Raw genomic sequence first — 23,147 nt, 5'->3', positions numbered from 1 at the left:
ACACATAATAGGACAATGATAAGACTGTTCTTATTAGTTACTGTTGTTACATTTACCATTTACCATCTATAATGAGATCCTGTGTTTACCATGTTTTTTATTTAAAATAGTATCCACATTAGAGTACACACTTTGTTAGTGCTATGTCAGTATGGTTAGACAACATTTTCACAACACCAGTTATTTATTCATTACACCAGTAAGTTAACCAATTGTAAATGAAGGCAACAGTTTAGCAACACGTTTATTTTTTTTTACCTGGATATTTTGGTACTTCTTTTACCAACAGGAGAATCATACAATGTCATATCCACCTGTTTCCAGGGGGCGCTAATGCACATGGCAGCACAATAAACAACAGAATATTATATAGAGTTGAATCAGACTATGTATGAGTTAGAATAACACTTTCATCATTTTAACCCCCAAGTAGTCGTTACATGGCTGTGGTCCATTTGTCCTGCTATGATAAAATAAGTCACTAGATGGCTGCAAAGCGCTGGTTATCAAAACGGAACAATTGAAATATCGTCGTATGTTGCTAAGGGAAACTTTACGGGGACGTACTGATTTGTCGTCAACACCAAAGGTAATCTAAAATTGTCCGATTTATTCTGTTGAGCAGTCGAAGTGGTCGTAACATCCTGCAGTGAAATGTCCTTACAGTCACAATGTGTTAGCTTGTAAAGTAGAAACGTTAGCTAACTGCCTGCATTGCATGGCCCTTACACATAGCGTTAGCTAGGCTACTTTGCTAATGTTAGCCTGCACGTTATACATTGAATCTTTTATGTCCACAATATGACAATAAAATAAACCACTTTCCTGTTTAAAATGTTAATTTAACGTTCGAAAAACTGCAGCAGCTGACTGTCTCCTGTATTTCCCTGCAGTGTCATAGCTACATGCCTCACTCTGAGCACTGACAGCCAGCAGTCAACCATGAATGTGAACCCGGGGACGGTGGGCAGCGACCCGGTCATTCTGGCCACGGCTGGATACGACCACACTGTCCGGTTCTGGCAGGCTCACAGCGGGATCTGCACCAGGACAGTCCAGCACCAGGACTCTGTATCCTCTCAAACAGTGCGCTCTGACAAATGCAATCTGGAACAGAGTTTATACTGTGATATTTAAATGATTTGGACAGTTGGCAGATCATACAAACACATACATGGTTGTCTTAGCTGCAGTTGTGTAGTCTAATGTATTGTAGTGGGTATACTGTACTGTATATTGGCCAGAATCTGCCTTTGGGGGAGGGTGGGGGGGGGGCATATCAAAGTGGGGGGTCTGGGTGTCCTCCCCCAGGGAAGTTTGGAGCATCAACAACTTAATTTCCTGTATTCACTGAATACAGGAAAAGTGTACCTGAATACTATTCAGGTACCCTTTTATGCACCAATTTACGGTGGAAATACCTTTATTTAGCCTATGTGAAGAAGAAAAACACAGATGACAATTCAAAATATATCAAAAACATAATGGAAAGTATGTTGTTGCGTGTCATTGAGCATTTTTAAGTGGGTATATGGAAATCCTGGAGCTTTCTTAGTGGGTATACTGCGTGTACCTGCGTATCACGTAGACTACACCGCTGCTTAGTTGGAAACGAAGATTTAAGTTTCCACTGACATATTTCTTTGGAGTTTATGAATTAACAGCGGGAAAAGAGACTATATAAAATAACCTTCTACTATTGTGTAAAAATCAACATGGATGCCTTCAAAGGAGCTGTTGTTTACTGTCTTTGGAGCAGCTCCAGGATGTGTCTTTAGATGGCATCATCACTACAGTGTGTCCCTCTGGTTTTAAGTATAAGGAGAGGACTACTTGTAACCAAGCTGTGAAATATTATAGAAATAACCTAAACAATCCACTCCTTAACATTTGCTCCCAGCAAGTGAATTCACTTGAGGTCACACCTGACAGGAGCATGATTGCAGCTGCAGGTTGGTTAAGAATTCTCTCTCAAACCTTCTCCTTCTCCTTGATTGGATAATTAAACGCATAGCTGCTATACAGTATATCACAGTGATTTCCACTCTGCTTTTTTTTTTTAGGTTATCAGCACATCCGCATGTACGACCTGAACTCCAACAACCCCAACCCGGTGATCAACTACGATGGCGTTAGCAAGAACATCACGTCCGTGGGCTTCCACGAAGACGGCCGCTGGATGTACACAGGAGGAGAGGACTGCATGGCTCGCATATGGGACCTTAGGTACTGCAAAGGACGCTCGTTGTGCTAAAAACACATTCGCTCTGCGTTCAACGAACCTAACTTTGATCCCTACTGCTCCTCCCAGGTCAAGAAACCTACAGTGTCAAAGGATATTCCAGGTCAATGCTCCAATAAACTGTGTATGCCTGCATCCCAACCAGGTGATACATTAAACTGATTCATCAGTTGGTTGTAATATGTTTGTTTACTACTTGTTATTTTAGTGGAAAAGGATATGTTTCATTATAAGTCAGAGTATGTGCAAACTGCTGGAAAATGTCAAGACAACAGTCAGCGTTGTGTGTTTTTCAGGCAGAGCTCATTGTCGGAGACCAGAGTGGAGTGATTCATGTCTGGGATCTGAAGACTGACCACAACGAACAGCTGATTCCTGAGCCAGAGGTCTCGGTCAACTCAGTTCACATTGACCCAGATGCCAGTTACATGGCAGCTGTCAACAGCTCGGTCAGTACCCAAACAGTCTGAAAAGAGTGCTGTGTATTGATACTTTGGTGTGTTAAAGGTGCTCTAAGCGATGTTGGGTGAGGTTACTTCTTGTTGACGTTCGAAGTATTGTCAAACAAAACTGAGACTAGCTCGCCCCTCCCTCCTCCTCATCCCGTCCCCTCCCTTCCGCGCACTAACCCCCCCCCCCCCTCCCCCCCCAAACCCCACCCCAAAATCCTTCTTGTCTGTTATTGGCTGGAACGCTAGAACACTGTTTATGTTTGGTGATGCAGGTTGCCGCAGTTTGTTTTTGTTTCTGTTTGTAGAGCCTGGGCTGTCTACATAGACCACGTTTTTTTTTTTTTTTTTTTTTTACAGTTTGTTCAGGGGACAGGCAGCTCGCGGATAGTGAGGAGATGTTTGCTGTATGCGACAAAAAATGTTGTAGCCTAAAAAACGCGTGACATCGCTTAGAGCACCTTTTAAGTTATATTAAATAACGGGATGGCCTCTAGCTCACCTGGTAGAGCGCGCGCTCCATGTAGGCTCAGTCCTTGCCAGCAGCCCAGGTTCCAGGGTTTCCACTGGGTCTTAAAAAGTCTTACATTCGTTGAAGTATTGTGTTCTATGTCTTAAATGATTTTAAACAGGTCTTACATTTCCTACGTCCGTGCAGCGCTACCTCTAATGCTCTTTATTTCAGTTCTGTGGTGTTGTAGTTCTTCCTTCGGATAGTCCAAATATAATTTTTTCTGTATTACGACTACAAATGAGACCAACATACAGCTTATATTGCAGCCAATCAGCTTTCGTGTAATTGGCTTGAGTCTCTTTCGGATTGTACCACAGACATAAAACAGATTTTATTCTTTAGCGATACTTGGCTTGAAAAAAAAACCTGAATTTAGGGTTTAGTTGATGTGATAAAGGTCTTACATTTCATAATGGTCTTAAAAAGGTCTTAAAAATTCTTAAATTTGACTTGGTGAAACTCTGGGTTTGAATCCGACCTGAGGCCCTTTGCTGCGTGTCATATCCCCTCTCTCTCCCCCATTTCTTGACTCCCTTCAGCTGTTCTAAATAAAGGGAATAAGCCCTAAAAAAGAATTATATGAAATGATTAAAACATGATCTCTGTTCTCCTTAACAGGGAAACTGTTATGTGTGGAACCTTGCTGGAGGCATCGGAGATGAGGTGACTCAGCTCATCCCCAAGACTAAGATCCCCGCACACAAACGCTACTCCCTCCGCTGCAAGTTTAGCCCTGATTCCACGTGAGTGCCCTCCTCCGCTACACAGTATGAATTGTTCTCCGATGCCGTCGCCGACGTAACCCAACTTGTTGTGTTCGTCGTCATCTCCAGCCTGTTGGCCACCTGCTCAGCAGACCAGACCTGTAAGATCTGGAGGACGTCCAACTTCTCCCTGATGACGGAGCTGAGCATCAAGAGCAACAATCCCGGAGAGACGTCCAGAGGCTGGATGTGGGACTGTGCCTTCTCCGGAGACTCCCAGTATATTGTCACTGGTCAGTACATGAGCCCTGGCGAATGGCTTTTTATCACTACATGGCAATGTCAATACGCTCGCGTCAACACCATTTCTACAATGAGATCCTAAATGATCATCTCGCAATCGGAGCAGCGTTACTCGCCGTGAGACAATAAACGCAAGGATCACACATAAGAGTCATAAAAGTCATTTGTATGGTTCTATTTCAGTTAGCCTAATAGCTGGTTTGATTTGCATTGAGAGATGATTTTATGGAAAGTACCCCATGCCAATCTCTAGGTATGGTGAAGGGTATGTGATGATGTGGGGCTATTTTAATTCCAAAGGCCAAGGGAACTTTATCAGGATGCATAGTATCCTGGATCCATGAAATAACTGGCCTTTAAAAACAAAAATCTGCCTTCCTCTATGGGAATTTAACAGAGGGGTGTACTTACTTATGCCCACTGTATTTTAAGGAAGAACATTTATTTATTTACGATACATTATTCATTCACAAAGAAAATTGGTGTCCTTAAAGGTTGGATTTGTCCTCATTTCTTTAATTAAGGCGTTAAGATCAATTTCCAAATGATGATTTTTTTTATTCCTCTTTTTAGTCAACTTTAGCATGGTGTATTCACTTATGCTGAGCACTGTATATATTTATTTGAAGATAGGCAATGCTTGTTTTTTTATTTATAATTGGAAATGAATGTGTGTACATAAAACGAATATTAACTATCTGTCAGAATGAATTGTATCTCATCGCACCGAATCGTTCCAACATGGAATCGAATCGCACTGCATCGTTCCTTATTAAAATGTATTGTCCGTGAAGCGTATCGTAGCCCATATACCTAGATACGTATCGGATCGTCTTATAAGGGAAAGATGCACACCCCTAACACATACGTTCCCACGCCGTCGATTTAACGCAGAAGCATAAATCGGCCTTTACACTGCAGTAATGCAAACTGAGTTCTGTTATATGCATTTGCTGTCTTTAAAGTTGCAATTGAAAAAGATTTTCATGAGGAAGCCTTGGAACAGTTTGTAAGTTAATGAAGTCTTTTTCGGTCATAAAGTTTTTTTGTGGGTTAGGGTTAGGCATGCACATATAACCTCACATTGCTTTCATTAATGTAATTTATGAATATTTGCAGTACAGCACAGTATATTTGCCGTGAAAATGTCTTATATTTCGTCCTATATTTCATCAATATAGATGTTTTTTCCATAAATACTACTGTGTATTTAGGCACAGATTAAATGACGATGAGAGCCTTTTAGAGAGAAGCAGGTAAATGTTTGAAAACTTCCAATACACTTGAGGTGAATTTCAGGTTTCTGACTCCTGTTTCCATCCACAGCCTCCTCAGACAACCTGGCCCGTCTGTGGTGCGTGGAGACCGGGGAGATCAAGAGGGAATACAGCGGCCACCAGAAGGCCGTGGTGTGTCTGGCCTTCAATGACAGCGTGCTGGGCTGACGAGGAGGAGGAAAGAGATGAAGAGACCGGAGATTGCAGGCAGTCTGTGCAGAGGTGAAACAAGGACAGAAAAGTGTGGACTCTTTGCAGGATGTGCCTCAATTGGGAACATCACGATGAATCTCAGCTGTGTGTTCCAAGATTTCTACAGTGCTCTTTCATGCCAGATGCCCTTAAGTACTCGGCATAGCAGCAAAGTCGAAAATCTTAAAGGGCCAAGCACACCATTTTGCACCAAATCTAAGCCGTTGTATGGGAAAACGTCTGCACCAAGGGTGTAGAAATCGGTATAAGTCGGATTCAAATATGAAGTATTCATCAACAACCCTTCATGTTTTTAACCTCATCACTCTGTGCACAATAGGAGAGCCTCTCAACTCTTTGTTTTTATAGTGCACCATATTTATTGTGTTAACCACGTTTCACTTCATCTTGGATGTGCAGCGGAATCGATTTATTCCTCGTGTGATAATGTAGAATTCATTCGATACTCTTTATTCCAAGTTAGGTTGTGCTATTCTTAATAATCCCATGTGCGTTAGGAAGTGTCAAGAGAAAATGATGTACAGAAATTGATTCCGCAGTAAAGTCCTTACAGTCTTTGAGTTTAGTCATTCCTCTTTTCTTTTTGTTTTTCTATCTAGTCTACTGAAGAAGAATTGCCCACAAATACACAACAGTCTTTTATTAGACGGATCAAAACACTCTTGTTGCGACTGGAACGGTTACACATAATTATACTGCAGCAGCGGGTTACAGGAAATACAATTAGAGGCACGTACACCAAAACAAAAAAGCGGATCTTTCTTCTGTAATCTCTGAAGTGTCCACCAGAGAGGGTATTACAGATGAAGAGAGTGACGATGGGGCTTTGGCAATAACCATGACAGCCTGTCTCCATCTCTTCTCTCTCGGAAGGATGGAAATGGACTGGAAGGGTTGGCTGCTTCACTGGTTTACTGGCAGCTGTATGGCACAGAGGAAACAGTCAAAGCTGGCTTTTGTTCTGCTATCTTTTTCTATTTTTTTTTTCTTGTAGAGGGAGCTTAAAAGACAACTTTTGTTTCCCTGATCTTCTTGCTGGGAGGAGATGAAGAGAATACACAGTCACTCTGGCAGGTAGTAGAAGCACACCGACACGCAGATATTGCTGGGAAAGCAGATGTCGATGCAGAAGTAGACCAGCCTCTGTTTCCCCGGGCCTGAAAACAAGACGGAGAACACAGTGACTAAAAGAACATGACAGAATCCTTGACAATACGCAGGTCACTGTTGTGGATGCAGCGCAGCATTTACTGTTGAATGGTAGAAAACTATGAATGATGGAATAACCTGAATTCAAAATATTATCTAATTTTGCAAACATTACCCAAATGTCACACTTTATAGAGAAAAGCGTACCCCACTTGCCTTGACACATTAAATTATCTGTCACAACTTTAAGGTATGAATAACAATTGAAAATACATTTGTTTTTCTTGGCAGTAAAGCTTATACAAATTATATAACAGATTCACGAAAGTCATGTCCCCTACGATTTAGACACACAATTTATGGTCTTAACAGCAGCCTGATTAAAGTATGATATTAATGCTACTTCTGTATGTTGAAAAATGTGACCACATGTAGATTGTTGAGTGAGTATACTGTAGGTATAATGTTTTTACCAGCCATTCATTTACTGCAGCAGTGGAAAGGTCACTGTACGTCATACTGTAAATTAGTTTTAGGTTTCAGTCTGACAAGTTGGTTCGTTATGGAGTTGCCAGCTGGCTCATTTTATTTTAAAAGCTCCCGTCATACAGTGTCAGTGGGTACTGTACTGACAAATAAATCCTGAACTTCTGCTGCGTAATACGACCACGCATACTTTACTGATAATTAAGAGAACATGCCATTCGACACTTTTCTCCAAAATGTCAGTGTACAGCTAAAATAAAAACACAGTATATCATCATAATTGTTCCCACTGTAACCTCATAGTGTTAGTCTATCTCCAAATACTTTCTGACTTCTCTAGCAGTCAACATGAAACCAATTTATGTCTACTAAATACATAAATCTCAAAGAAAACAAGTCAAAATATATAGTATATATTATATTTACATATAAAGTATATTATTTTAAAAAGACTAAGGCTTATGAGACAGCTGGGCACTCTAGCTTTTAGCAAACAGCAGTTAAACAGGAGTAACTAGGGCATTTGTTGGGGACTATTTTCAGTGGCGGACAAACACATTTGGTTCTTTCATGAGTATTTACAGTACGGCAGCAGGATGGTGTATGTGGGATTGACTTACAGTGGCCGTGTTCATGCTACTGAAGGAACTAACACCCATTGCAATGTTGTGACTCACTGATGTGTTCGTTTGTTTTTGAACAACAATAATGGAGCAAACCTCTCCAGAATACAAGTCTGGCTGTTCTCACCCTCGACCCTGCGGGTCCAGTGGATGGAGCTGTCCTGACACAGAGCCTGGAGAGGCTCCTCCAGCGTGGACACATCCACCTGACTGGCTGCCAGCACTCCCAGGTACTCCGTCTGCCTCCGGGTCTCATTCCCCGACAGCTGGAACTGACTCTGCTAGGGACAGTATCACAACATCTCAACAGAAAAAAAAAAAATCCACAACAGACCAAAGAGTTTTGTCCCCTGCAGGAATTGAATGGCGACTCCAGAGCTGCCGTGTCATTTAATAAGTGTGAGAAATCATATCACAGTGACAACGCAAAATGAATACATTGGAGTCAAAGCAAGGGAGACATGAAGAAGAAAACCAAGATTGAAACTGGAGCTGCTGCTAGCCTGACATCTTCGCTGATGAGATCAACACGGCCGCACATTTGCCCTCTTATTCGCCACAAAGCCTGGGTGTAATTGCACCACTTACACCTCTGATTGGCTCTGATAGTGAACCACTTAAAGCACTGTTGTGCTTGAGTGGGTCACGTAACAACCAGTTTTCCTCTGCTGAAAACAACCAAGAAGACCATTGTGCTGCAGAATAGAGGGACAGACCACATCTACTCTCCATCCATCCATAAGGGCCCTTCCCCTCTTATCATAGATTAAATGACCGCCATCAACACTGAGGAGCTGTATGAGATATGTGACACCACGAGACAGGATCACAAAAAAAAAAAAAATGCTCAAGAGACTCAACCCCGGGTGGAAATAATGCTATTGTGCAAAAAAAGATGATAAGGCAGAGAAACAGAAATCTCATCTCAGCGTTCTTGCAAGGCCCCACATCGTGGCTATTCACAGATCATATCTGAGGGGCTTAATTCAGAACCGAATCAATTTGAGAGATCCAGGTATTTGTCACAGAGCAGATACACACAGGCCCTTCCCTCACTAACCAGTTTCAGACTGTATTTTAATCCAACAGAGGAGTCTTAAAAAGCTAAAAAGCCCTCACACAGAGTGGCCATTGTGCCCACTCCAGGGCTCAGGCTCGCTGCCTCCTGTAAGCAGATCCCGGGCACGCTGAGGGGGGCCTGGAGGGATCAAATGTGCTGAGGAATTCAGCCGTGGAAGGCGAGAGAGGGAGACTATACGACTCTTCATACGGCAGTGTATGCTTGACCCCTCTCTTTGTAGGGCGGCGGGGAAGTCATGCAAAACCTCTGAAACCCAACAGGTCCTGGCTCAGTGGTGCTTCTGGGACAAAGCTATGAGTCACGGTCAAAAATGCCAGTTCACACATTAGTGAGGCAGTGGCTTTTTAATCACCTGGCACAGCTAAAAGGGCAAAGCCCTTAACTTTCCCTTTTCTTCATTAGCCCAGGTGCATTTTTTTTTCAATCTTAAGCTTTGCAGTCTCGCATGTCCTGAACGCAGCGAAGGAGGCCCTGTAATATAACACGAGCGTTCAGTTCTCTCGTGTGGAAATGTCGCCGTTACCTTGTGCGTTGACTCGTGGAGGAGGGACTGCACGTTGTCGTAGTCGGACTTCTCCATCGTTCGCAGGAAGCAGCTGTCCTGGTCGACAGGTTTGTAACATATCAAACGCTGCAACAGGACAGCAAGACAATCACATCTCTCCCGTCGTGAACACAGTCAGAAAAGATCATTACCAATAAAAACACATTACAATCTGGTGCATATCCCCTGGACGTACACGTTTGACATCAAAGAGCACAGTGGACGTCTGATTTGCAGGTGAGGTGACAGAGAAAGTCACCAGGTCATTCTGCTGGTCCACAACGGCTGACTGGTTAATCAGAACCCCGGTCTGATCTGGAACTGTGATTCGGACAATCTGTAAAGACTTCAAAAAAGCAGACTCTGATTAATGCAAGCAATGACCACCTTAGGTCAGAAATGATGTAGGCAATATCTGGTGTGGTGACAGTCATACAGTATACATTACATCTCTCATTTAGCTGATGCTTTTAACCAAAGTGACTTCCAATAAGTGCATTCAGCCCCGAAGGTACAAACTCAGAACAGCAAGAATCCCACAGAAGTAGTACATTAGCGTGAGCATACCTCAGAGTGAGGCTGCGACAGCCCCAGGTGCCCCGTCAAACCGAGGCCGATGATGACCAGGAGCAGAGAGGCGGTGAGGCTGACCCAGAATGCCTTGTGTGGGAAGTGGGACTGGGAGGACGCAGCAGAGCCCCCATCCTGAAGAGAAGTGTTCACACGCAAGAACCAGTGACAGGCTATTTAAACAGTACTCGACATAAAACGTCAAACTGTAGCAGGGTGAGAAACCAACACAAGCCACCAGCCGGATTTAAGCGCTTTCTGACTGGCAGCTGAGATTTTTTTTTTGTAACACTTTACTTGAAGGTATCTACATAAGTGTCATGACACAGTCATGACACATGAACTCTTAACTCTAACCATAACTTGTCATGACAAAAACCAAAGGACACTTACTGAAAGAAGCGTTATGTCATAAATGTTTGACTTGTTTATGTTTATACCTTCAAGTATAAGTGTAACTTTTTTTTTTTTACATTATGCAATATCTGGAAGTTCCACCCCACTGGATGGATTAGTTTGTAAGCCAAAAACAAAGAGTCCGGCCAGAGAAGTTAAATTAAAAGCCATCTGCTTACCGTGCACTGTGCTTCCTCCAAACGGTTTTCTGAATGTTTCCAACACCTCACCATCCTGTGTCCCTTGACGGCTCCTCTCACTCTGTCTGCTCCCTTGTCGTAGCTACCGGCATTGAGCTGTGGTCATGACTGAGACTCAATACACCTGGCCTGCTTGTCTTTGTCCCTGCAGACCCCCCCCCCCCCCCCGCCTCCTCCTCCTCCTTTGGTCTCCCTGTCTCCCTACCAAAACAGTCACCCACTTCACACAGAATCTCTGAATCTTGCCAAACTCAATTTTCTGGTTTGGTCTTCCTGCAATTTCCTCCTTTTTAAAAAGTCTAATATGACTTAATATGCCTCTCTAACAGTACCCATCTTTCCATAGCCCCTGGGTCCCCCCCTCACTCAAACACACACTTACAGGAGAGGAATTGGCCTCCCTCCCCAGGCCCAGACAATGGACAAAGGGGTGAGGCAGGTGCAACTTGGAAAGCCTCTCTCATCAGGTGAGAGGTGATACTCGGTTCTGACTGTTGCAGCATCCAGCCGATGACAGCCCAGGGTGACTTTAAGCACGGGACTTAGAAGGAAGTTTGCCGCGTTCACTTTGAACTTAAAGCCACAGAGAGCAGACGCTGATTTTTAGTAAAGATAGTTTGTGTTTTTTATTACAGATTTAAGCATTGCTTTCAGTGATTGGGTGAGTCAAGGACAAGTCAGAGAACACAGAAAGGTAAAAGGAAGACTGGATTACCTTAAAAACATTTATGCCATTCTATTAATCACGTTTTTACTAGTGTACTGACATGACAAAACTGGGTATCATTGCACCATCCCATGAATGTTACTGCAAATGTTTGCACTTTCTGCTGAGGTGTGTAAATACATAAAAAAACAGAAAGCTCAAGTTATGTGCCTGTTATTTCTAGACTTTAAAACAGCTGTAAACCTGAACACATAGTATATTACCAAACTGTTAGCACATTTTGTGTGCTCATTTCCCTCATTGAGTTTGACTTGGAGTTGCTTAAGGGGAGATTGCATCACAGACTGGGTCTTTAAAGTACACTTTTTTTTTTTTTTTACTCCTTTCCTCAAAAAAGGAACGATTGAAACAATACTGTAAATCATTGTTCTTATGTTATTTATGATAAATCAATCATTTATATCGTGTTAAATTAGCATGTTTTAATAATGGTTTAGTTAAATAAATTAGTCTTTTTCTCATCTGTCGCGCATCAGCCAGCTGCATGGTTGTGACTTTGTTATAGAAATCATTTTAATTATATAAATCTTCATGAAAAATATTCCCTTTTAGAAGACAGTGGAGTGTGGCATGTGACAGGCTAGCCAAATCCCTCAGGTTTGAAACCGATACGCTATCATCACGCAGCTACACTCCGGTCCCGACAGCAGTTTCATCCCTGCAGAGCTGGAAGAAGCTCCGCGATGCTCTCCACGTAATAATCCGGCACCATCCCCTGCCTCTCCGCGCAGCCGCTCTTCTGATGGGCCTCGGCGTCCGCCACAGTGCTGACCCCCGTGAGGGTGAGGAGGGTCTTCAGGCCGCAGTTGGAGCCCAGCATGATGTCCGTGTCCAAGCGGTCGCCCACCATCAGGCAGCGGTCGGGGTCCACGCCGAACTGGGAGGCCACGCAGTCAAACATGAAGTGGTTGGGTTTGCCCACCGTCTGGGCCTGGCGCTGGGCTGCAGTCTCCACAGCCTGCAGCAAGCAGCCTGTACCTGGGAGGAGTGGGAGGTGAGGAGACCTTTTACTCAATTCCCCCTACCCATCCCAGCTATTTGACCTCATTACCTGTTTTATTAATGGACAGTTTCATTAACCTGTGAAGAGGAAAGCAATCCACTTAGATGCATATATAAGTTCTTGTGGAGCTTGAACTTTCTTACAACTTATTAGGTCGGGCGATCTAATACTTGCTTTGTCTTGAGCTCACAGCATCTGCATCAGGTAGATCAAATCAAGCTCAAATTTCTGATAAGTTTTGAAACTTAATTTTGGCTTGTGGTGCAGACATTATGTTTCATTCACCTCAACTATAAGAGCTCAAAACGTAAAATCTATTTAATTCCAATTGGCCTTAAAAAGGCTCCTGAATATGTTTGGGTGAGATATTAGGCCTTGTTTTGTTTTGCAGTTAAAAACTTTATATACTGAAGTGTCAACTATTAAGAGCATTTTGGATGGGTGGAGCATTTAGGTTCAGACATGTAGGTGCCAAATCATTTACACATTTTACAGATAGGCCTGTGGGTCCCCATCATCATAATAATAATAATAATAATAATAATAATAAAACTAGGAAGTACTAGGAATAAGACTTAATCTTTATTAGTTTTGTTTTTTCAAGTATGCATCTGACAAGTGTTTGGCATTTTATAGTTTGACTGAGTATTCAGCATGATTTCCTTGAGAGTCTGTGCAGGTTTGAGAGTATATAGCAGGGGGAAGGGTGCTACAAGTGGTTGCTCAATTGTGTTGAGTCTTAGCCTTAAGTGTGTAGAAGCTAATGACTGTGTTAATCTGTAATGTGTGTGCATCCATAATGAGTATTCCTACCTGGGACAGCCTTGCCTCCCTCCAGGGGCAACCTGGTGTCCCTGTTGGTTCCCACAAACAGACAGCCCGGCTGGGTCAGGTACTGCATGGCTCGGTTCAGCTTCATGTAACTGAAATGTTCGTCGAAACCGACAACCACAGCCTTCACCTCGGGATCCAGAGGCACGTTGGCCCAGTCGGTCTGCTTCCCGAGGACGTGGTCAGGTCCCACCCCGGTCTGCTGGAGCCCCACCGCCTCCATCTCCTCTCTCATTGCGTTGCTTCCTATCAGGTACACTTTGCCCTCCAGCTTGCACACAGTCTTCAGGTACATGGCGGAGCAGTACGCCGTCCCGAACACCTCGTCTTCTTTCGCGTTGAACCCCAACACAGACAATTTGTCGACGTACATCTTTCTCGTCTTGGTGCTGTTGTTGGTGACGAAGAAGACCTTCTTGCCGTTTTCCTTGAGCAGGTTTATGACTTGAGGGGCGCCGGGGACGGCCTGGTCCCCCCGCCAGATGACCCCGTCGCAGTCAAACAGAACGCTGTCCACCGAGTCCAGCACTTGTTTAGCGAGCGCCGCGCTCAGCCGTGCACATTTTGACCCAGACATCAGGGCAGACGCGCTGTCAGATTTAACAATGAATAACTGTTAGCTGCTGTCCGAGGAGTCACGCACGTAGAGCTGTCATAAAGTTCAGTACTACTGTATGCGAAAACGCCTAGCTTTGCCTTTTGTAGCAGTTGTTTGGTTTAATAAGTTTAAAGTGTTGAAATGCAACGGAGATAAAAACCTGACCTTCCACTGCGTGTTACATCCCTGGATGTAGGTTGGTTGCATCATTGGTTGCATCGTTTCTGCGGTTACTTCCGCACCGGCTTAAAGGGGCAGGAACAACATACCAACAAGTCCTCACTTCCGGTCAAGATTCTGTCACTAACCCCTGCTCACAACTCTACAGTCTATTCTCACAATCACAACCTGTATTTTTCTTTCCAAAAAAACCCTGAGACCTTTTATTTTATTGGTTTATTTGATAGGGACCATGCATATTTATGAACATTGTTGTATAAAAACACCATGTAAATATGCCAGAATTAGTTAAAATAACTACTTTCCATCTGCAGTCCCTAGGCAGGTAACATAAGACTAACCGAGACAACCAGCAGTCATACAGCACTCATTCACTATACATTAAAAAGGTACACATAATAGTGACATGACAAAACAAACAAGCAAAACAAAACACAAATACATGATGCATGATATATGACAAAGACGTTATTCATCCACCTCTATACTGCATTCGATTTACCAGTGAAAGTGTATGGGTAAAGAAATGTGTGACTGTTAAAAGTGAGTGCATCTCTGGTTTTCTAGAAGCCACTGTTTTAAAAGACACACTCTTATTGGGAGGGGCAAGCTATTCCAGAGTTGACCTCCTATTATTGACAATACGTTTTGTCCAAAAGTGGTGCGTCTAAGTGGTATCACACAGTCCCCTTTTACAGAGGCCCGTGTACTTCCTCCGCTTTCAAGTCTCCGAATGAATAATATTCTAAGCTACACAGCTACTACTTTAAGTAATCTTCTTAGCATCAAACTACAGCTCCCATAAGCAGGGCCCCTTTTAAGCTGCTATATTAGGGTGGGCTGGTAGAAATCCTAGGTGGGCAACTTGGGCGGTAGGCAGCCCAAATGTTAGAGAGACAGACTAGTAGTCCAAAGGTTGCAGGTTTAAATGACAGCCGGCCTATAGTGTGGTAGGTTTCATTTCAACATTGGTGGGGACACATGAAGTGGGGGGTTGAATTAAAAGCATATTATTCAAGGCATGATGTCATCTCATCATACCTTAGCAAGCTGGAGGGCAAACAGATCATACATCTTTTTGTTATTTCCCTTTATTAATGCAATGCCACACGGCACATTCAAAATCACAATATTAAAGCTAATGCTTTGTTTTGAATGTACAAACGAAAGTTTTTTTTTTTATGTATCATTGTAACCAGTAATGTTGCATGAAGAAAGTTCATGCAGTAATTTTGAAATTCTTCTTTAAAATTGAAATGATGCTAGGATTTGATATGTACTATAAATGTGCGTGTGTGTTTCAACTATTATTCTTTTGCAGGTGGAACTTCCAAAGAACACTTTGTGTGTGTGTATGTGTATGTGTATGTGTGTGTGTGTGTGTGTGTGTGTGTGTGTGTGTGTGTGTGTGTGTGTGTGTGTGTGTGTGTGTGTGTTTGTTGTTTAACTCGTGGGGTCTGAAAACTGGGAATACAGTATACTTGTGGGGTCTGGACAGCTTTGTGGGACCAAAATGCTGGACCCCACAACTTTAAAGGGCTGTTTGAGGGTTAAGACTTGGATTTAGGATTAGGGATAGAATTAGGTTATGGTTAGGGTTAAGGTTAGGCATTTAGTTGTGATGGTTAAGGTTAGGGTAAGGGGCTAGGGAATGCATTATGTCAATGACAGGTCCCCACAAAGATAGTGAGACGCACTGTGTGGGTGTGGTCTGCTTGTTTTTCTGGTTCCACACTTCTTTTCAAGTCCTGCCAAGCACAGTTATAGTATTTTTTTGCATGTATGACTTCCACAAAACCGAAGGCTGCTCACCCAATCAGAAGTTAAAAACTGTATTTTCTGTGTTATTTTTTCCATTGGCTGAACACATTTTCTTAACTTTTTGATTGGGTGGGCAAGACTCACGTTTAGGTGGGATGAGCCCACCCCTGCCCCTAGCTACCACCCGGTCTTGCCCGTAAGTCTTAAGGGCAAGTGTTCAAAACCCAATGGAAGCTATGTTTGATGCTAAAGAAATGTAAGAAAAAAGCTGCTACCCCCAACACAGTAGTACATGACACAACCATATCAGAAAACACACAAAAAAAGAATATACACATGAACAAATTAGACAACACCTCAACATGTCAATGTGTTTTCTGTAATGTTGCTGTCTTTTGTAAAATATTGTTTTATTTTGTCAGTGTATTGTTCAATGTTGTGTTTTGCATCTCAGGGCCACCGTCCCTATCCCGTAGCATGTAAATGAGAGTACCATTTTGCTTCTGGGCTGTCCAACTAGCACACCTGTTTAATAACACTGTTGAATTGTAATGAACGTCAGTGTAGCTCCCCCTGCTGGCTTTGTTGACCCCTGACACAGAATTTGAACTTTAGAAATTATTTCAATACATAATTTATTTTAAATCCCTACCTAACCTTAAAATACACCCATCCCTGATAAAAAAAAAAAATACATAAAGTAAAACATATTCGAAAGCCGAGTCCTAATGCCATGATCAAGTATTGAGAAAACGACAATGGGTGGACATATGTTACAGCTTTGGAAGCGTTCATGCTTTAGTTGATGGCAGGCAAAGAATAAAAAGGAGTGAAAAAGGCTTACGGTTAGAACATTTAATTACCGATGATGATTTGATCCAACAAGAATTATTTTGTATTTGCTGCCAAGGTTGCCTGAGCTTTCCAATACATGACACCTTGTGAGAGATAGACATGGGAGTCCATAAAGAAATCGCTAACGTAAACTTTATTTCTTCAGTCAGCAACAGTTCTTAGGGACAATAAACCCCAGGGAATCCAAGGGGATGTACAGTAAATGCAGCATAACAACACAGACGGCAGTATCTTTTTTTTTTTTTTTTTTTCAGTTGTCTTTTTTCTTAACAGGTTGTAGAGGAAAGAAAATCTCTCCCAGATTTTGGAGTAGCCCTCTGCTGTAGTAGTACCTTTTAGAGTGGTCTGGCGCTGGGCTAGAGAGATGGTCTGCTGTTGCAGTTGGGTGGCAGTGCTGACACACGTAACCTCGACTTTTGTACCACTCATTGGAGGTCTGGTTGACGAGAGCCAGGTAGGAATGGAAAAGGGCATAACCCGCCAGGAGGAAGAAGACAAAGACCAGAAATCCCAGCATGAAGATGATTCGGGGGAAGGTCAGAAACAGATGCTGGACGGACAGAAGGAAAAAGAACATAAGTTTTCTTCAACATGAGATATTAAACTTGGAAATAAACATGGTTGCAGCGTTTGATACACAATATGTCAGCAGTGCTGAGTCTCACCTGTACAACAAACAGAGGCCCTGCTGGCTGCTGCTGGCCATACTCATCTAGATAACTGGCCCTCAGAAGCCCTGACTGCAGTACGGCATGTAACAGCATGTCTCCTGTTAGTACGGCAATGTCTCCCGCCATGGCGCACATGCTAAAGAGGTAAAGCAAGAAGTAACGAGTGTTCTGAGCACCGATGCAGTTGTTCACCCAGACACAGTGGTGGTCAAAACGTTGGACACACCTGTTGCAGACCCCTGAAATACAGACAGCGTTTACAGCAGTGAGCACCGAATAGGATTCTGTGTTACAGTGTGTTATAAAATACACACTATTTACTATGATGCATGTGTATTACTATTTATTTACTCACTGCAGTGTTTAGAGCGAGCTGGTTTGACGAGTTGACAGGTTTCACAGGAGACTCCCGGGTGAAACAGTCTCCTGTCATACGGATAGATGTGCAGCTGTCCAGCGATTTTCTTCTTCGTCACTGTGCCTGCCAGAGCCGAGAGGAGAGAAAAGAATAAGTGTAATAACTTAAAACACTGTCTGAGAACTAACTTGTCGGTGATTCTTCTTTTGGGCTATTCTTGTAAAACACCAGTTGAAATGATCTACTTTACTGCTTTTCTGAATCCCCACAATCTACAAGGGCCTTATAACCAGTTGTAAGGCAGACCAGCGTTACTCTTCAAGACTAAATTAAATGGTCCTTGTAGGGAAATTATTAGCCAATAACAAAACATTCAATAGAGTGGAAATGAGCACACTGCATCTGGCATTCCCAGCCTATTTAACTGCACCATGGGTGATGCTGTGTATACCTGTCCCTTCATTACCAGACTCCTCCAAAACACAGTTTTACCCTCCACGTGTCAAAATGAAATTACTGATGTACATGGGTGATATGTAATTCCCAACATACCTAGTTATTACTCATAAGGCTCTAAAATATGGCATCACACAGACAAAGAATACATTTCAAATCAAAGTGTAAAAGTGTTACATATGCCACACCTCAACGAGCCACATATACTATGTCCTAACATTGCAGCCAATAACAAGTAGGTTTGAATATACTTCAGCACATATAATATAAACCTGGATCTTTCTTGATGCAGAGGTAGAAGAAGTAGGTCTTGATGGTCAGCAGGACGTAAGGCACACACAGGCTGGTCAGAGTGGTGTCCATCTGCCTGCAGAAGCCAAACACCTCATAGGTGAACTCTGCACACACAGCAACCTCGAGCAGGATATGCAGATAGATGAACATGTTGTTCCTGCAATTAAAAGCAAATGACAAAGAATGAATGCAAATATACAGGACTGTTTGATACTGTAATGAAAAATACAATATTAGGCCATTATACAGATTTCCAATATGCATCTTGCACACTACTTTGCACTATTACTTTTTGCACTTTACATCCCACTCCATGTGTACTTGTCTTGATATTATGTCTTATTTGTATATTTGTACTTTTGTATATTATGTTGATATGTGCCTATATGTATATTGTTGTCTCTATTGTACAGTATGTTACTACTACTACATGTCTATTTGTTGAATATATAGAGTGTTAACATCTACCGAAGTCAAATTCCTTGTGTATGTATGCATACTTGGCCAATAAAACTGATTCTGATACAGACTTAAAATATATTACAACAGTGTATTTATTTCTGGAAACACTTCAACTACAAACCTTTGATGAAACAGCCTGTGCAAGGTCCATTGTGAAAACTTTTGGAGCCATTTTGGCGTGAATGGTGCAACTACCTGTGAAGAGAAGTGTCAGCAGCTTTTAATTGCAGTGGACATGCTGTCTTTGTATTGTGATTAATTAGTCTAACTGCGCCACACAGTGTCAGTTTGTGGAAGTACAGTTAAACTGCTTCTTTTCTTACCTTTCCTACATAGTTGAAGATGATATTAAAGGGAGTCTGCTGCTGGCCTGAGTATTTGCAGACTAGGACTATACATGTCAGCACCACTACAACGTAGACAGCGAACAGAGTGAGGAAATCCATGCGGCTACAGAGAGACGACACAACAGGTGTTTATGGTACAAACTCACCACGAACAGGTAGCAAACTCAACAAGAAGCTATAGTAGTGTTACTATTAGGGGTTTGTGTTTGTTTAAACACGGCAAAGACTCGTACACGAAATAATGTAGCTTAGGGTGTCTTCTTAAACTACTCAGATGAACAAGTTTAACGTTAGCAGCTAACCTATGTCAGTACCCAACCGTACCCAACCCCTACGTTAGCAAAGCTGCATATCCATTCCCGCTTTCTTTACTTCCTGAAGCCATAAACTCATTCATTTCCCCCATTACCTTCTAGTCGAGGTCACGCATAGCTGCCTTTTAGTGTTTTATCTCATGACAACATAGTAGGTTTGGTTAGCGCTAGGACCACTAGCATCACTTTTGGTGCTGCTCTGTAAACAACGCTACTTCCTTAGCATCGATGTAGCTAAATTCCAAGCTAACAGCTGAGGGGTTGTGCTAACCTTCTGAGGCTGACACAGCTGCAGGAGGGTGGGTGAAAGGATGTGTCAGTATCAGGGTTCCAAATTAACACCATCCACCAGCCAAATGCTGGTAAAATATGCAAGTGGCTGGTAGATTTGCTATACACACTACACTCACCAGCCAAAAAAACAATGGTATCTATTTGGTAATCTATAGAGTGGCTGGTGAAATGTGAACATTGACTAGCCATTTGGCTGGTGGACGAAAAAGTTAATTTTGAACCCTGGTCAGTATGATCTATCTTCAAGTCGATATACATGTGAAGTATGTCCAAATATTAATAGTTTTCCTTATATACTGTATACAATGCTAATAAGATCCACACTAATTACATAACCCTGCATTCTTTTTCAAACCTTATTCATAATGAATAGTCAGACTAATGTTTTCACCCATTTTAGAGTGTCTTGGAAGCCTTTTCTCTGATTAAAAAAACCCCTTTCAACTATAACCATCACATATTCACCATCACAGCCAAAAGTGGCCAGTCTCCCATGTGTTTATCGAAAAATTGGGTTGTTTTCTGAATAAAGAGGAGATTTGATGCACTTACTGTAAGCTTACACTTGGATTTAGGAGTTCAGTTTATTACCTGCAAAGATCACATTACTTCCTCCAAGTCAGACTTAAAATCCAGCAGCATTTTGGCTCCAGCTACTTAGTATTGTTTTCTCTCTGTCACTGCCATCCAGTGCTCCACACAATGCAACAAGGCATCACAAGACACCTGTTGGATCTAGTTGCCGACATGGCCCAGCACTCATATTACAACTCGCAGTGCTGGAGAGGGGAGCATTACTCTGGAGCTGTGCATGGACATCTATGGATGCTGTTTAAAAAGGTATGAGAGGTGTGCATGTGCTGCGGGGGCGTGTTGATCATTTTAGATTTTCCTTATGTTAGATTTGTGGTTGGTCACAATGCATTGAGTGTATTTGCAGTTACAGTTTGAGGTTGAGAAGCGTTTCAAAATAATAGCCCATTTATGACTAATGAAGTGCCAGTTTTGCTTGGTATGAAGATACATTATTTCAGGTCCCTTTGTTTTTTATTTGTTTTTTTATGAAAACATCTCAACTATGCTGTAGATATGCTCAAATGTATGACTGATGTATTTGAGGAAGAATGAATAACTTATTTATTACGAACTGAGTGAAATGATTTATCAGACTCTATTGCCTGTGAAATGTCAGTTTTCTGTCTGGTCACACATGAGTAACTGTCTTGGCTGTAGTGTAAGAGAAGCGTTTGATTGGAGTGAGCAGTGTCTGTTTGTAGAAACAGCCATTTGTGTTTAATTATTCAGATGGTACCAGACTGCCTGCTCCTTATTGCGTGCTTCCTTAGGACTTTCTCTTCAGCTGTAATGAATTCCCATTTAAATGAATTACTGACTGCAACATGTTAACTGCTTTTATTGACAAACCTACTACTGACTTAACATCATAGGAGAAGTGTATTTGAGGTGCCCTAACAATAACATGATATAACCTGTTTTTGATATATTTTCCCTCTACATAATCGCTCATATTTAAAGGTGGAGGTAGGATAGTTGAGCTCTAAGTAAAATATCAATAAGGTTAAAGCATTTCTTCTTGAGTAGGGCATTGTGACATTGTTCCACCACCTTGCCAAAAGAAACAAATCTCATTTTAACTAATTTCTTTTTCTATGACATGATGATTTTACTACCGCAGGGATATTGTGAGGGCTCTACAGCTTATACTCTTTCACTCCTTATTATTTGTTCTGTATAATATTTTGTAATTTTTTTTTAAAAAAAGATACTTTTTTGGGCACTTTAGGCCTTTATTAAACAGGGCAGCTGAAGACAGGAAAGGGGGAGAGAGAGGGGGAATGACATGCAGCAAAGGGCAACAGGTCCGCGGCCGCAGCAAGGACCGAGCCTCCATACATGGGGTGCACGCTTAACCAGGTGAGCTATCCAGGCGCCCCCAATATTTGGTAATTTACAACATTAAAATCACAAGGATTAGAAGGATTAGTTAAAAAAAGAGGCTGTCAGTCAGACAACAATGCAAAGCTGCTACCAGCTCACAAATCCAACTCAGGGATACAGAATGAACAGGCTGAAATCAACGCATAGACTCCACCAATTTTCACCAGGGTCTTCTATTTTTTTTTTTTTTTTTTTTTTTTACAAACAAATTTAATCAGAAGAATTTGGATGATGCTACTGTATACTCACCTAATACACATAGTGGCTTCTGTTGCACCTGCTGTGTGCTGTCAGTCTTAAATTGTGAATGTTTACTCTCCAGCTTTGACCTAAACTCAGCCTTTGATACAGACTGTATCTTCACACTGTGCGTGTTCTGTCATTCATTCGGACGTACCACCAGGTAATACTTTTCATGCTGTATGCACAATTCCTTTATTCATTAATGCAGGGGAGCATGTGTTCCTGCAGTATTAATGACAGGGGGGCTGGAGGAACACTGAAGATTCAGCTCATAATCCTACTAATCCTACAGGCTAAAGTCTCAGATTGCCCCTTGCTCCTTCTCAATGGACTGAACATTCCAGTGTGCTCACACACATGGACACACAGCATTCCAGGCATGCAGACGCTCCAATTAGTACTCATCAGGCTTTCTTGCAGCGACGCAGAGCGATTCTGGGCCAGGAGCGGTCCCTCCGAGAGCCACCTAGCCAAGAGAGGAGGAGGAGGAGGAGGAGGAAAAAGACACATTGGTGTATTTATAGAAAAATGAGGCCTCACAATACCCTTTTTGGAGAGAGAATGATTATGGAACTGAGGTGCGCGGGTGCATGCGTCCCAGTTTTCTGATTAACACTGTGCAAGCAGGCTGGCCTTAGGATGAATCTGGGATGAGACGCAGGACTAACTCCTTGACACACTCACACAGAGACTGCGCTCGCTTCTCATGCACACTCACCCTTTGCTCATGTGGACACTGCTGTGGTTTAAGGGTGGAAGAATGGGACAATGTTTTAAGTTCGTCAACCTTTCTGTTTGACTTTGGGTTGGTTCTAGTTCCTTTTTTAAACGTTACATTTGAGAAGGCTGGATTGGATAACAGGCTGCTAGCAGGCCGCCTGCTATTTGACATTCAAGATGAAGAGATTTTTGCAAAACAAAAAAGGCAGATACTCTTTCCGGCGGGGCTCTCGGTGTCCATCTAAAGATTTCTGTAAGTCTTTTTGTCAGCTTGGTCCACTGTGTGAATCCTGCTGCGTTGTGGCCTGTGGAGCACATCATTA

General features: G+C 42.4%; 5 protein-coding genes across 15 annotated transcripts in view; 2 read left to right on the top strand and 3 right to left on the bottom strand.

The window, feature by feature from the left end:
* Nucleotides 1-475: 475 nt before the first annotated feature.
* mlst8 (MTOR associated protein, LST8 homolog (S. cerevisiae)) lies at nt 476-22,609 on the top strand. 2 transcript variants are annotated; one of them, XM_031291339.2, is made up of 10 exons: nt 476-589; nt 894-1,071; nt 1,901-1,952; nt 2,064-2,226; nt 2,312-2,387; nt 2,539-2,691; nt 3,824-3,948; nt 4,039-4,202; nt 5,539-5,664; nt 22,584-22,609. In XM_031291339.2, the coding sequence occupies exons 2-9, from the start codon at nt 943-945 to the stop codon at nt 5,655-5,657; spliced, it is 981 nt and encodes a 326-aa protein (XP_031147199.1). In that variant the 5' UTR covers nt 476-589; nt 894-942; the 3' UTR covers nt 5,658-5,664; nt 22,584-22,609. The 2 variants fall into 2 exon arrangements, with proteins under 2 accessions (XP_031147199.1, XP_031147197.1); XM_031291337.2 differs by lacking the exon at nt 22,584-22,609 and having other exon boundaries at nt 5,539-6,262.
* On the bottom strand, nt 6,328-11,258 carry bricd5 (BRICHOS domain containing 5). 4 transcript variants are annotated; one of them, XM_031291342.2, is made up of 6 exons: nt 10,731-11,258; nt 10,153-10,290; nt 9,755-9,931; nt 9,565-9,672; nt 8,088-8,241; nt 6,328-6,859 (listed from the first exon to the last, which is right to left on the bottom strand). In XM_031291342.2, the coding sequence occupies exons 1-6, from the start codon at nt 10,782-10,784 to the stop codon at nt 6,765-6,767; spliced, it is 726 nt and encodes a 241-aa protein (XP_031147202.1). In that variant the 5' UTR covers nt 10,785-11,258; the 3' UTR covers nt 6,328-6,764. The 4 variants fall into 4 exon arrangements, with proteins under 4 accessions (XP_031147202.1, XP_031147203.1, XP_031147204.1 ...); XM_031291343.2 differs by having other exon boundaries at nt 8,088-8,238; XM_031291344.2 differs by having other exon boundaries at nt 9,782-9,931.
* Nucleotides 11,377-14,153, bottom strand: LOC116044275 (phosphoglycolate phosphatase). Its single transcript, XM_031291341.2, has 2 exons — nt 13,295-14,153; nt 11,377-12,456 (listed from the first exon to the last, which is right to left on the bottom strand). The coding sequence occupies exons 1-2, from the start codon at nt 13,887-13,889 to the stop codon at nt 12,131-12,133; spliced, it is 921 nt and encodes a 306-aa protein (XP_031147201.1). The 5' UTR covers nt 13,890-14,153; the 3' UTR covers nt 11,377-12,130.
* Nucleotides 16,687-19,861, bottom strand: zdhhc4 (zinc finger DHHC-type palmitoyltransferase 4). Of its 2 annotated transcripts, XM_031291335.2 has the most exons (7): nt 19,704-19,861; nt 19,271-19,397; nt 19,069-19,142; nt 18,464-18,642; nt 17,733-17,858; nt 17,372-17,616; nt 16,957-17,256 (listed from the first exon to the last, which is right to left on the bottom strand). In XM_031291335.2, the coding sequence occupies exons 2-7, from the start codon at nt 19,391-19,393 to the stop codon at nt 16,957-16,959; spliced, it is 1,047 nt and encodes a 348-aa protein (XP_031147195.2). In that variant the 5' UTR covers nt 19,394-19,397; nt 19,704-19,861. The 2 variants fall into 2 exon arrangements, with proteins under 2 accessions (XP_035853564.1, XP_031147195.2); XM_035997671.1 differs by lacking the exon at nt 19,704-19,861 and having other exon boundaries at nt 16,687-17,256; nt 19,271-19,393.
* Nucleotides 19,342-23,147, top strand: part of grid2ipb (glutamate receptor, ionotropic, delta 2 (Grid2) interacting protein, b) — a 53,241-nt gene continuing 49,435 nt past the window's right edge. For 3 of the 6 annotated variants that reach the window (XM_031291321.2, XM_035997667.1, XM_035997666.1), the window contains exon 1: nt 22,607-23,077. In XM_031291321.2, the coding sequence (XP_031147181.2) occupies nt 23,002-23,077 (76 nt within the window). In that variant the 5' untranslated portion in view covers nt 22,607-23,001. Of the gene's footprint in view, nt 19,450-20,593; nt 20,743-22,606; nt 23,078-23,147 lie in introns of those variants that run through there. The other 3 variants (XM_035997670.1, XM_031291323.2, XM_035997668.1) reach the window with 2 other exon arrangements.

The sequence above is a fragment of the Sander lucioperca genome, chromosome 22, assembly GCF_008315115.2.
Source record: "Sander lucioperca isolate FBNREF2018 chromosome 22, SLUC_FBN_1.2, whole genome shotgun sequence".
NCBI lineage: Eukaryota > Metazoa > Chordata > Actinopteri > Perciformes > Percidae > Sander > Sander lucioperca.
Note: the sequence above shows the minus strand (reverse complement) of the source record. Positions and strands in the feature narration are given on the sequence as shown.

Coding starts and splice junctions, on each gene's coding strand:
- mlst8 (XM_031291339.2), top strand. CDS start 943: ATGAATGTGAACCCGGGGACGGTGGGCAGCGACCCGGTCATTCTGGCC. Junction 1,953..2,063: donor GAGCATGATTGCAGCTGCAG/GTTGGTTAAGAA, acceptor TTTTTTTTTTAG/GTTATCAGCACATCCGCATG. Junction 2,388..2,538: donor TATGCCTGCATCCCAACCAG/GTGATACATTAA, acceptor TGTGTTTTTCAG/GCAGAGCTCATTGTCGGAGA.
- bricd5 (XM_031291342.2), bottom strand. CDS start 10,784: ATGGTGAGGTGTTGGAAACATTCAGAAAACCGTTTGGAGGAAGCACAG. Junction 8,242..9,564: donor TCCACGAGTCAACGCACAAG/GTAACGGCGACA, acceptor TACTGTCCCTAG/CAGAGTCAGTTCCAGCTGTC. Junction 6,860..8,087: donor CTGGACCCGCAGGGTCGAGG/GTGAGAACAGCC, acceptor TCTTGTTTTCAG/GCCCGGGGAAACAGAGGCTG.
- LOC116044275 (XM_031291341.2), bottom strand. CDS start 13,889: ATGTCTGGGTCAAAATGTGCACGGCTGAGCGCGGCGCTCGCTAAACAA. Junction 12,457..13,294: donor GGGAGGCAAGGCTGTCCCAG/GTAGGAATACTC, acceptor CACTCCTCCCAG/GTACAGGCTGCTTGCTGCAG.
- zdhhc4 (XM_031291335.2), bottom strand. CDS start 19,393: ATGGATTTCCTCACTCTGTTCGCTGTCTACGTTGTAGTGGTGCTGACA. Junction 17,859..18,463: donor CTGCATCAAGAAAGATCCAG/GTTTATATTATA, acceptor CGGCTCTGGCAG/GCACAGTGACGAAGAAGAAA. Junction 17,617..17,732: donor AGCTCGCTCTAAACACTGCA/GTGAGTAAATAA, acceptor TCTGTATTTCAG/GGGTCTGCAACAGGTGTGTC.